The sequence below is a fragment of the Erpetoichthys calabaricus genome, chromosome 16, assembly GCF_900747795.2.
Source record: "Erpetoichthys calabaricus chromosome 16, fErpCal1.3, whole genome shotgun sequence".
In the NCBI taxonomy this organism is placed as follows: Eukaryota; Metazoa; Chordata; class Cladistia; order Polypteriformes; family Polypteridae; genus Erpetoichthys; species Erpetoichthys calabaricus.
In genome coordinates, this window is record NC_041409.2 from 71,949,800 (window position 1) to 71,963,292 (window position 13,493).

General features: G+C 40.2%; 1 protein-coding gene across 5 annotated transcripts in view; it reads left to right on the forward strand.

The window, feature by feature from the left end:
* The window catches only part of mapkbp1 (mitogen-activated protein kinase binding protein 1), an 82,293-nt gene extending 77,601 nt beyond the window's left edge, over nt 1–4,692 (forward strand). For all 5 annotated transcript variants that reach the window (XM_051919729.1, XM_051919730.1, XM_028822398.2 and 2 more), the window contains one exon: nt 381–4,692. In XM_051919729.1, coding sequence (XP_051775689.1) covers nt 381–602 — 222 coding nt within the window. In that variant the 3' untranslated portion in view covers nt 603–4,692. The remainder of the gene's footprint in view (nt 1–380) is intronic.
* The last annotated feature ends 8,801 nt before the right edge of the window (nt 4,693–13,493 follow it).

Sequence of the window (13,493 nt, forward strand, 5' to 3'; positions counted from 1 at the left end):
CGCCTACTTTGTCTTCCACATTCCCATTCTCCCTGTTGTCCTCCTTATTCTCAGAGGTAAAGTACCTGTATTACCAGTGGAATGATCACCCATTCAGTAGACACCTAATAATGTGATATAAGAGGAAATCTCTTTACCGATTTCTTCTGCCCACTTCAGTCTTCTCATTGTAAAATCTCAGGCACTTGTCCAGCACCCTGCTGGAACATCCATTCCTCACTGAAAAAATGCTTGTGTCCAACTTTTCCAGTCATTGAAATACTCAGGGTATATCTTTAACATCCATCCAGCCATATACAAGTTGGGTATTTTTTGTCAACTGTGCTGTTCTGTGCTACATCTAGTTTGACTGGCTGCTATGCTTATCTCTCATTTCTCAGGTACGAAGTAACAGTAGGGAGTCAAGCCCAGAGAAACAGGAGATAGTGGAAATTCTGTCTCAGACGTTCTCTGCTATGCGCACAGAGCTGGACTCTGTGGATGAGCCTCCACAAATCAACCATAGGGCCCTACAGGATGGTGAGCGCACCTTGGCCCTACTGGAGCAGTACTCTGAGCTTCTGCTGCAGGCTGTAGAGCGACGACTGGATCACAAATCCTGACTACTGGAGACACTTGCTGTTTGAATCTGCTGTTGGATAACGTGAGAGCATATGCATTTACTCCTGCCAGATCTTCATTCCTAGCCAGCTATCCTAACCTGGGCTGAATACTGACATCTGCTGTCCAGTTGGAAGACCTGGTCATTGGGCAATTGATTTCAAAATTGTGGGCTGAATCTAAGCAGTTCTTGCAACTGTGCTAGGAATTGTTTGTCCAAAGAGATCCTTGTAATAGAGAGCAGTGATCTAAGAAAACAGAACTACAGAAGTGAAGTCTTCAGGTTAAAATAGGCAGGCAGAAGAGAAGCTGATAAAAGACAACCCGTTGGGAGAGGAGGTGTGCGCGAGAGTAATTACAAAGAACGCGGATCAAGAATTTGTGTCACCTGCTGGTGATCCTCGGGGCCTCACAAGGGAAATGTCTTTCTATTGAAATGGAATACAGGAGAAAAGCTTAAGAATCCATGTTAGAGTGAACATGAGTGCCGCACCAAATGCACAAAACTTCACCTGGAGCTGCGGACAGTACAGGAGGCTGCAGAAGTTCAGTGTTAGTGTTGTGTTGTCTTTGGACTGTGTTGGGATGGCTCATATGGCCATCAGGCAGGCCTACAGAGCCAATGACGGGGCATCTGAAAGAACAAGAACCAGCTGTATAAATCCACAAACAGTCCTCATTTCACCGTTGAAGATGACAGGAATTTTTTTAACATAAATTAATATTTTTAACTGTACGTCTTTTTTAACTGGTGTCATTTGTACATTATTTTAATAGATGATGTTTTTTCTATTGAGTAACAAGAGGTGCTGCTTAGCCTGCTTTGTGTCTACATTGCTATATACAGTAGACATTGCAGAGCTGACACAGAGTGAAAACTAGCCAGGGTCAGAGCTGGACTCTCCTATGCCTGCTAGCTGCCAGCAGGTGGTGTGGGGCAGACAAGCTACCTCTGTGAGACACCTTTACTGGCTGCAAGTGTACAAGATTACCCATGATGAACTACTCTAACAACACCAGAGATCTGAAGGATTGACAATTTGAACCAACTGCCATCTTTTTCTACTTTTCATTGGATCCATTTTTTTTGATGGGTCACCAATCAGGACTTTATATGTCAAAGTATTGTTCACCTGGCATGGCTTGGCTCCCTGAGAACTTCAGTCTTAATGAAATTTGAAAATGGAGCAAAGTATTTCTGCTAGTGTTCCCTAGTGGTGGGATACGTGAAAAGGTATTTGCCACAGCTGCTGCAGGATGGATCCTAATATGAGAAAAACTGGTTCTTAGCAAAATAAACCCCCTAGATTTGGTAATTTATTCTTCAAATATAATGTTTAGGATAATATTTCACAAGACAGAGATAGTGTAGCAGGGTGATTTTTTCACTTGCAAGGTCAGTGCTCTAAATTACAGAAAAAGCTGTTTATTGGGTCTGCCATTCACATAATGTTCCCAGCCACCAGCACTCCAGAAAAAGTGCCACTTACAACTGCACAGTCTGCTCTCACCCTGTTTTCATGTATTTGTCCTTAGGAAGTCCACAGATGTTCTATAAATGAATCTCTCAACTACACATTTTTAGGAGAGGTTGAGATGCTGTAGGGAAGCCTGAAGCCTAGTAAAATATTAACATTTTTCTAATAGTAAAATCCTAGTAAAATAACATTGTCCTTGCCTTAAAAAAGATGATAAAATATGACCTCCTCCTTGCTTCATTTATCATTTCTTCTCATAGAAACATTTAAAGATATTTTTTTTAAGTCAGCCAACCCTTTCAAGACTTTATTAGCATGTGATAAAAAAATTAACTTCCTCCCTTCTTTGGCAAAATCCATCCATCCATTTTCTGTTCAATTTATCCAGTGTGGGAGAGCCAGTGCCTGTTCTGGGAGCATTAAGTATAAGACAGGAACCAAAACAAGGTGGAGCACCAGTCAGTCACAGGACACACTCATTCAGACTGCGCCATTTTAGGTTTAGCAATTACTTTTTACCTGCATGTCTGTGGCAGAATAACGTAATGAACTTCTCTAAGCAAAGTGTTTCAAGAATTCTGCTCTCCACTAAATAAGTAGAGTGCCCGCAACAGCTTTGCTTGCAGTAATGCAGGCATGGGTAAGCAAAATCCAACCGTTGGATAAAATGTCTGCTTGTAGACTTCCACTACGTCTGTTTTTGGTGAGATGGTTGTGTATATGCAGACTAAAATGGGAAATCAGCAAGCCACACTTCCAGTGTTTGAACTTTAAGCTTCCATTTGCCTCAGACGTCAAGAGTGAAATTATACACAAAAGCTACTTTGAAGAGTTTACAGCATAAGATTTTCTACTCAGTGTCTGAAAACAACTAAACCAGCTTTCATACACATAAATGTTACTCTTAAGTGCAGGTAAGTATTCATTAACACTAGTAGCTAAGCCACCTGTGTTCCTTACTGTTAAATACTGGCAATAAGCAGAGTGAAACACCTGCTGTCATGTTCACATTTCTAGTTTAATTTTACCCCAAAGTACTTGACAGGTCATAATTCCTTTAAGAAGGCTCAACAAGTTGTCTGGATCATGTTTGTTTTTCCTTTGTTCCAGCCATTGCAGTTTTATATAATAATTATATTCCACCTACAGAAGTCAAAATGATAAAACATTCACTGTGTTTCCACCTTTTAGGAAGGCTGTCGCTGAGAAGAATGTCTATAAAGATCAAGCAGGTGAACCAATAACGCTCTTCTTTAAAATCTCCCGACATGTAAACAACTGATTCAGGCTGTATGACTTGTAAGGGCAGGAGGACCTCCAAGCAATGGCAAGGGCCATGTCCTATTTCTGTTTTAAAAGCCTCAGCTTCAGTGTCTGCCTGTATTACAAACCAAAAAAAGGTCAGAGAAAGGGCCACCAAAGAATCCATATACTCAAACCTCGTTAAACCATCTCAGGGCTATGGGAGGTTAGAGCCTTTTCTATGAGTGGTGGGCACTAGGCAGAAAGCAACCTTGGACAGATCATCAGTCCATCATAAAGCCCATTCATTCCTTCCAATGAATCATAAAAACAAATTTTAAATATAAGTTGATGAAAGATGTTTCTCACTGCTGCAAAGTGAGAAATTCTGTGGAGAGACATGCAACATAGCATAAAAAAAAACTTTTATTCAGCCACCATTTTCCAACCTGCATGATCCATTTTGCAGTTGTATATGACCCAGAAGCAATCCAGGCAGTACTAGTGGTAATTCAGGAAGGGGTGTCAGATCACCTCAGAGTACAATGCCACACATACCCCCACCCACAATTACTATGAGGCCAATTTAGATTAACCAGTTAACCTAAAACACATATACTTGGTGTGTGGAAGGACACCTGATGTTTCTGGGACCACAGACCAGACCCCAAACTGGAATCATGTATCCTGGAGCAGTGAGGCAGCAGCACTAGCCAATGTGCAAACCATAAGAGAAACCACCAAGAAAATATAAAATAATTCATTTGCAAGCCTTGCTCATGCTAAGTAGTAACAAAGGATTTCAGATGCATCAGAAGAGTTGCAAAAGAGGCCCACCTGCTTCTTGCCTTTTGTTTATCGCTCTACATGTTTGCATGAGAAGGGCTTCAGAATGTGCTATGGATCCCCAGCTTCAGGTCATCAGAAACATACTTGTAGGATGTCTTTATGCTGATCCTTTGGTTAAAGACTGATGCTTATTTTGTATTTTTTTATTGTGTAAATGCTCAGCAATGACCAGCAGTCCCAATGGCATGTGCTAAAGGGACGTGCTGCTCTTGTGTCAAGGGCGTCAAAGCCATATGCTTGCTTGTGCACTTTTAAATGCATGAGAGCCATGCATGGGAAGAGCAGCACATGTAGGCCCACTGCATGTGCCCTTTGCACAGGGGGTATCGGTAAAGGGCTTTGGGTTAGCAGATTCTTTGTTACAATTTATCCTTTTTGGTGTTGCTGAAACCAATCTTGTGTTAATTTGGCCGTCAGCCTGAGAATTTGACCAGTTTTTGTAATGTTTGTACCTTATAGTGTTTGTACTGTACAACTCACTGTACACAAATGAAATAAAAATGACTATTTATTAAGGCCTGTACATTTTGAGCTAACCATGTATGTATCACACAATGCACAATGACTGCTTCTCATGTTTGCTCGATGATTTCACACATGTGACAAAACTTGTCGTTGTAATTTCTCATTGGCTATATTACTGTTTATGATCAGGGGTGTCAAACTCTGATCCTTGAAAGCTGCAGTGGCTGTAGCTTTTTGTTCCAGAAATCTGCTTAATTAGAAACTAGTTACTTGTTATAATGAAAAGTAGTTTGTCTTGATTGTAATTGACTTGCTTTAAAAGATTCCGCACAGTTGTTTCTTTAATCAGCAGGCAAACAATAATGAGATGGCAAGCTGGCCACCAGATGAACATCTGATCTAATCCCATTTGCACCTATGCGTTCATCTTACAATATCTATTGCAATAAAGTTTGACACCCCTGATCTAAGTCGACTTGACTGGCATCATTTATTATTATTTTGCTTGAAACTGTAGTTTAATTGAGTAAGAAGTGGGGATTGAACTGGGAACTTTGTGGCTTAACTTCTGCTACTTCAGATTGAAGGTTTCCAATCCCCGTCCTGGAGGCCCACAGCAGCTTCAGATTTTTGTTCCAGCCAGTTTCTCAATCAGTGAGTTTTTCTCCATCAAACTGATCTCATTATTTAATTTGCTGGTATTTTCTGCCTCTTATTTTGACTTTAGAAGACTACTATAATGTGGGTAGGACTCAAACATAACAAAAATGGTGTGAGGCCTCCAAAATGCTCCATAAAAGGCAGGTTAGGACCTTCATCAGCCTGTCCAGAAAAGGGCTCACCCCAATCCAGCTTAATCCAACTGCTAACTGCTGGTCTCAGCCTAGGAGGCCTCAAAAAAGGGAAGCTGGTTTCAATAACTTGTAATGTTCCAAAACATGTAAGAAAAGTCCCACAAGAGGATAGAGTACTATAAACCATCTACTTGTGTACAAAAGGGCTATTAAGACTCTTTTAAAATAAATGATTCACTGTTAACCAAAAAAATAAAGAAAAATGCAAAGAAAAAGCCCAAAAGAGCAAAATCAAGCAAAGGAGTTGCATAAAAGGCAGTCCAAGTGCTAGCAAGTCCAAAATATGATAGAAAGTTGCAAAAAAATAGTAAATCAAACAAAAATAGAAATACTTACAAATAATCCTAAAACAAGCAGAATGATTTCGTGATATGAACTTACTCAGCCCTAACCTTAAATAGTGAACAAGATGGCACAGAAGGAGTGGCATCAGGGGCCCTGCTCTTTGGGCTTCACCTAAAAAGCACAAGGAATAGAAGCACAGTTAAAGGGGCAATACACAATTACACAACAGAAAACACATAAAAAATATGAAAAAACAGTGAAACACGCAGACCTATGGTTTTGCCAAGTCCATCCCACTACGAAAGGCTAGATTTAAACAACAATAAACTCTCTGCCCTTTGTTTAAAAACATAAGAAGTTACACTTGATTATGAATTCTGAACTTCTATGTATTGTGTCCTGGGGGATTGTCAATAGATGGGCTTGTGGAGACCATGCTTTAATCACAAAAAGCTTTTCTGCCCATCCAATTAAAGTCCTCACCGGGTTCCTGTTACTTGCATTTTTTTGAATTTCCAGAACATATTAGGTCATAAGCTTTCAATTAAGACCAATATCAAGGTTCTAGTTTATGAATAATCACATGACAGAAGGACAGGCATTGGCCTATATATATATATATATATATATATATATATATACTAGACATTAAGCCCATTGCAATAACGGGTGCTAGAACAGTAGTGAATAAACATTAGTAGGGACAGTCTATATTAAATTGCAAGGGACCTTGACCTCATTCTGTTTCTTGTCTTAATTTTTTTTTGTCAAAAATATTTTTGCAAGAAGCCTAAAGTAAAATAATAATAAAAATAAAATAGAAACGTATATGACAATACAGTAAGTATAATTAATATTACATTTATCCTCTCCTCTGTGGCTGTTGATTGATGTTTTGTGTCTGTTTGAAGATCTCCTATCCTGCCTCTCTTTATTTTATCTTGCTGTAGCGTCTCTCCAGCAAGTACTGTGCAGTTCCCCAGCAAGTATTTTAATCAGGGCTGGCGTGCAGCTGATTATTGTATGTGTGGTGTCTCCTCAGCAATGGATTTTATGTGCGTGAAAATAAATCTACTTTTAAAAGTCATCCTATTGTAATATCATGAAAATTCATATATTTAGGAAAACCCCTTTAACGACTGACATTTACCGGGCCAAGCTTCTTAATCTCAAATCTGACATCCTCAGAGTGAACACTTGCACAACAACAAACACTAATTCCACGTCTTTGTCTCTGCGTCTCAGTACCCGATTGGATTTTTTTTTTTTTTTTAATTTTTATTAATTTTTATTGTAATCATTCCATACAAATAGATCAATTTATAACCCAACAAAATTGAAGACAAATCAAACCCCACCCCTGAGAAGGAGAGTTTAGCCGAAGGAGAATTGCTTAGGGCTTCTTAATAAGGCAACAATAAACAAAAGAAAGGGAGAAATAAATATATATGTAAATAAGAGATGGAAAAGGAAATTAAATGCGGTAATAATAATTTCTCTTATTCTAAAATAATATTGATTAAATCCTGCCAGGTTTTGAAAAAATTTTGTACAGATCCTCTAACTGAGAATTTGATTTTTTCCAATTTCAAATAATATAAAACATTGGTTTTCCACTGACTTATCAGAGGAGATTTAGGATTCTTCCAATTTAACAGAATAAGTCTGCATGCCTAAAGTGTAGTGAATGCCATCACAGTTTGCTTGTCCTTCTCCACTTTAAGTCCGTCTGGGAGAACACCAAACACAGCTGTTAATGGGTTAGGAGGGATTGTGATACCAAGGCTGTCTGAGAGGCACTTAAAAATTGGATTTTTTGTGCCTTATGTTTTAGGTGTTACCTCATTTACCGAAATGCGATTGGATCGGCCGCGCGATATTTTATAGGTTCTGCCCTCTCTGTCTTGTGTGACGTGTCAGGCAGCCTTTGAAGCATCTGCTAGAGGCCGGTGACTCTGCCACTCATTCCGCCCTTCCCTGTACTTCCTCTTGTCTGTAATATGCGTTTAATTTTCTGTCACAACAGTGGGCAATCAGCAGAGTCTCCCCAGGAACTGATGTAATGTGTGTCATGCAGCTGATAATCGTGGCTGTGGCGTCTCTCCAGCAAGTACTGTGCAGTTCCCCAGCAAGTGTTTTAATCTGTGCTGGCATGCAGCTGATTATCGTATGTGTGGCGTCTCCCCAGCAATGGATTTTATGCGAGCGGCCGCGAGGACCCAATCAGCACTCTCCCCAGCAATGATGTCCTTTATTAAAGACTGCCCCGCACATGCGCACTCCACCAGAAGACACACACACACGGACACATGGACGCACACAGGGATTTTATTAAAGAGGATATATATATAATTATTATTATATACTAGTAATGGCGCACCAGCGAATACACTTGACTTGAGCATTCCTAGTTTTCTGACTCTCTCTGTACATTTAGCATTCGTTTGCTCAGAGGTTCATGCTCTTGCTGTTTCCTGAGCAGCTCTTCTTTTCTCCAACCTAGCAGCCCGCTTCTTCCCTTCTTTTGTCGGCATCTCTTCTCGTTAAAACTGATTAAGGCAATGTTTGTGTTGCAATTAGTACGTTTTTGTTGCAATTAGTATGTTTTCTTTAATTCTTCACTTAAGCTGGCACTTAAGTCTTCAATCTGCCTCAAGAATGATTTAAGATAAAAAAGAGGTAGGGGAAGTGATGGCGAAGGGATGAGAACGGTGCCCGTACGCATGGCCGCCCTGGTGGCTGCTGCCGAGAGCTGATTCTACAATAAAATACAAAACGGAATAACCTTGGAGGTCAATCGTCACCCCGAAAGCGGATAGTAGACATATAGTAGTATATGTGTACCAAATTTCACGTCAATAGTTCAAACGGTTTGCGAGCTACAGGTGATTTAAAATCCTGGACAGACAAACGAACAGCCATGGTAGAGTATTATATATAAAGATTAAATGAATCACGTAACTTAAAATAGTTTTTATTTCTTGTCGCAGTAGAGGTATCAATCCACCTCTTGAACCCTCAGGTACCACTCCAAACACCAGGTAAAAGTCCAAGACTCTTTTATTTTATAATAATCACGTGCACAAAGCACCCTCCACTCCACACTACTCATATAAATATCAATCACTAATCAAACACAATTCCTCCACTGCCAGACACTTCGCCACCCTGCCTCCCAGCTCAGCTCAGTGTACTGGGCTTTCCCAGAGTCTTTTATACCCCCTGACCCGGAGGTGTTCCTGTTCCATTACCCACAAGTCCTTATTCCTTCCGGGTCAGGGTAGAAGTCCTTTTCTTCAACCTGGAAGTACGTCATCTCTCCTGTTCACGTAACCAGGACGTACTTCCAGGTTATAGGGCACATACGAGTCCATGAGCCTCCCTACAGCGACTCCTGGTGGTCCCCAAGGTATCCAGCAGGGCTGTGTATAAAAACTACATAGTCCATGAGGCCCTGCTGGAATTCGGGGCCCGTCCATGCTGTCGGGAGAGCTCCTCCTGGCGGCCTGGGGGTGAGGGCTGGAATATGAAGCCAGCCATCCACCACATCCTAAGCTTTTGACTCCTACCAGGAATCATCATCAGAGGATCATCATTAGACTTACTGGAGTCCAAGGCAATATACAGCAAATAAGTAAGGGAGGGGAGGAGGATGTGCTGGTGGGGGGTTCGGAGGGTGTTTGTCATAAAGTCTTATTTATTATATATATATATATATATATATATATATATATATATATATATATATATATATATTATATTATTATATCTACTCTATATACAGTATATAAAATCTTAAGCCTAAAAGTGCAACAATTTTGTGCAACGATTTTATGTGACGTTTTTGTCATGCTTTAAATCAGGCTTATTTTAAAACCTACATATATATGTTTGGTGTCATTCTTTTCAGAATTTATTACACTTTAATGTGATGTTGTTAGATTTTCAGATGAGACTTTGTGCCAAAAGATTTAACCATTCCCGGGGCCGGAAATAAAAGACAAAGAGTAGGACAGCTGCTGTACAGGCTTTTAAATGTTTGAAGCGCGTGCGAGATGTAGATCACGTGGCGCGGTAGCAGCAGTAAGCCAGCAGCTGATCCAGCAAAGTGGATGTAAAAAAAAACTATTTGTTTCCCTATCACAGTTTAAGAGGGAGTTTCAGAAGAGTGACTGCATCTCCTTGGGGTGCATTCAGCCTCCCACTTCACAATGTGAGCGGCAGAGATGTGAAGTGGCTGGCACGTAGCACAGGCCAGGGGGGTTGGCGAGCGAAGCGAGCAGAGGGGAACCTCCTAGTGTACAGTATATATATTGCCACGCTTGGGTCACAGATTTGCACAGAAACACAGGGAGTTGTAGAGACAGGAAATTTATTCAAACACTGCAAACAAACGTCTCTTTTTCAAAAGTTCAAACGTGCTCCTTGACAAGATGGACATGACAGTTCTGTCTCACAATTGAAAGAATGCAAACATATCTTCCTCTTCAAAGGAGTGCATGACAGGAGCAGGAAGTTCAGAGAGAGAGAAAAGCAAACAATCCAAAATTGACAAGGGCTGTTCGGACTTTTAAGTATGTGAAGTACCGCGCGGTAGATTGGCTGCAAGTAAGCCCAGCAAGCAAGGGAGCAATGTGAAGGTAGTCTTTCAGCATTTTTTAACCTGTAGGGGTGCAAACAGCCCCCCAGCTCACAATATATATATATATACAGTGGGGCAAAAAAGTATTTAGTCAGCCACCAATTGTGCAAGTTCTCCCACTTAAAAAGATGAGAGAGGCCTGTAGTTTTCACCATAGGTATACCTCAACTATGAGAGACAAAATGAGAAAAAAAAATCCAGAAAATCACATTGTCTGATTTTTGAAGAATTTATTTGCAAATTATGGTGGAAAAAAAGTATTTGATCAATAACAAAAGTTCATCCCAATACTTTGTTATATACCCTTTGTTGGCAATGACAGAGGTCAAACGTTTTCTGTAAGTCTTCACAAGGTTTTCACACACTGTTGCTGGTATTTTCGCCCATTCCTCCATGCAGATCTCCTCTAGAGCAGTGATGTTTTGGGGCTGTCGCTGGGCAGCACGGACTTTCAACTCCCTCCAAAGATTTTCTATGGGGTTGAGATCTGGAGACTAGCTAGGCCACTCCAGGACCTTGGAATGCTTCTTACGAAGCCACTCCTTCGTTACCCGGGCGGTGTGCTTGGGATCATTGTCATACTGAAAGACCCAGCCACGTTTCATCTTCAATGCCCTTGCTGATGGAAGGAGGTTTTCACTCAAAATCTGATGATACATGGCCCCATTCATTCTTTCCTTTACAAGGATCAGGCGTCCTGGTCCCTTTGCAGAAAAACAGCCTCAAAGCATGATGTTTCCCCCCCCCCATGCTTTACAGTAGGTATGGTGTTCTTTGGATGCATCTCAGCATTCTTTCTCCTCCAAACACGACCAGTAGAGTTTTTACCAAAAAGTTCTATTTTGGTTTCATTCCTCTTCTGGATCATTCAAATGCTCTCTAGCAAACTTCAGATGGTCCTGCACATGTACTGGCTTAAGCAGGGGAACACGTCTGGCACTGCAGGATATGAGTCCCTGGCGGCGTAGTGTGTTACTGATGGTAGCCTTTGTTACTTTGGTCCCAGCTCTCTGCAGGTCATTCACTAGGCCCGTGTGGTTCTGGGATTTTTGCTCACCGTTCTTGTGATCATTTTGACCCCACGGGGTGAGATCTTGCATGGAGCCCCAGATCGAGGGAGATTATCAGTGGTCTTGTATGTCTTCCATTTTCTAATAATTGCTCCCACAGTTGATTTCTTCACACCAAGCTGCTTACCTATTGCAGATTCAGTCTTCCCAGCCTGGTGGAGGTCTACAATTTTGTTTCTGATGTCCTTTGATAGCTCTTTGGTCTTGGCCATAGTGGAGTTTGGAGTGTGACTGTTTGAGGTTGTGGACAGGTGTCTTTTATATTGATAACGACTTCAAACAGGTGCCATTAATACAGGTAACGAGTGGAGGACAGAGGAGCCTCTTACAGAAGAAGTTACAGGTCTGTGAGAGCCAGAAATCTTGCTTGTTTGTAGGTGACCAAATACTTATTTTCCACCATAATTTGCAAATAAATTCTTTAAAAATTAGACAATGTGATTTTCTGGATTTTTTTTTTCTCATTTTGTCTCTCATAGTTGAGGTATACCTATGATGAAAATTACAGGCCTCTCTCATCTTTTTAAGTGGGAGAACTTGCACAATTGGTGGCTGACTAAATACATTTTTGCCCCACTGTATAGAGAGAGAGAGAGAGAGAGAATAATTAAAAATGATAATAGAACATAAAATATACAGAACATAAAAACAGACTCTTCCATAATAAATTACATTTACAAAGATTTGTATTTTGCCATAGCTTTAAAGGTTTTGCTCTCTTTTGTCATTTTCCAATTAATTCACCTTTCTTTAATTGTATCCCAGTAATGACAATAAATGATGACCACAGTAGACACGTGGGCTAATGACACTGAATGCTGAACAGCTACAGCTCCTTCAGTGTAAGATCCAATAATGTGCTCATTATTAAATAACAGCTTATATAACCAGTGTACCTGGAAAAGCAGAATGAAAATCATAACAAGGATCAAAATCTTTAAATCCAAGGAACAAACACTAAATTATCTCCATGCAAATCAAATTAAAATCAAATAAAAATGTAACAGACTTAGTTTTGTAGTTTTGAGATTTACACTTAAATGTAGGCGGTAGGAAGTCATACAGTATTTAAGGCAGGAGTCCAATTAAAAGCAGAAGCTGGTTGGGATGGAAACCTGAAGCCACAGGGGTCCCTGAGGCAGAATTTAAGAACCATGGCCCTAAACACCATGCTGCACCACTTACTACACTCTATGTGCTGTTCTTTCTCTGACACGAGTAGTCCATATTTATTTAAAAACTCCTAAGCAGAGACACAGATACCCTTCTTACTGAAGTCATATTCTAACAAAATGATAACACTGAACCCCTTTTTCTAATTAAAAGGTTCTAAGTTTTTGCATGATGTCCAAGTGAAACATCTGCAGTGAGGAAAATGATCCTGGTATAAAAGCGAGCTTTAATTTGCTTTTCAATGTTTCAAATTTGCATTTTTAAATTGCTTTTCAGAACCTGGCTATTCCTCTATAATAAGTGTGACATGTAAATACATGATCATTTCCTCTCCCGTTTTACATACATTTAAAAAACAATCTTGTCAAGTTTATGGCATTTACAACTGAAATAGGTTTCTCTTGTCAAACTCAGAAAAAGAAGACTAACTGTACATTATCCTGCAGACCCCCACCTTTACACTCGCACGTCAAGTGTTGCCCTTAACAAATACTACACAGAGATTAACTTTGGAACAGTTACACTGGCTTTTTCATTTTAAATTTTATAGTTATTTTTGCCATAGTAAAATTCTGATTATGAAGATTGTTCTACATCCACTCGACTCTGAGAACAATGAAGCAACAGGCGTACTCGGAGAAAAGTGCAAAGCCTGAAGAGACAGACGTCTTAAACCAAGGGCGTGAAACTCAGATCGAAGAAGGCCCGCAGTGGTGCCTGGTTTTCGTTACAGCCATTGATTTGAATGAACTTGCTTTTTAAGATTCAGAATTGTTCATTTAGTCCTTAACCAGCAGACAAACGATAATGAGACACTAAGTGAGCCAACAGCAAT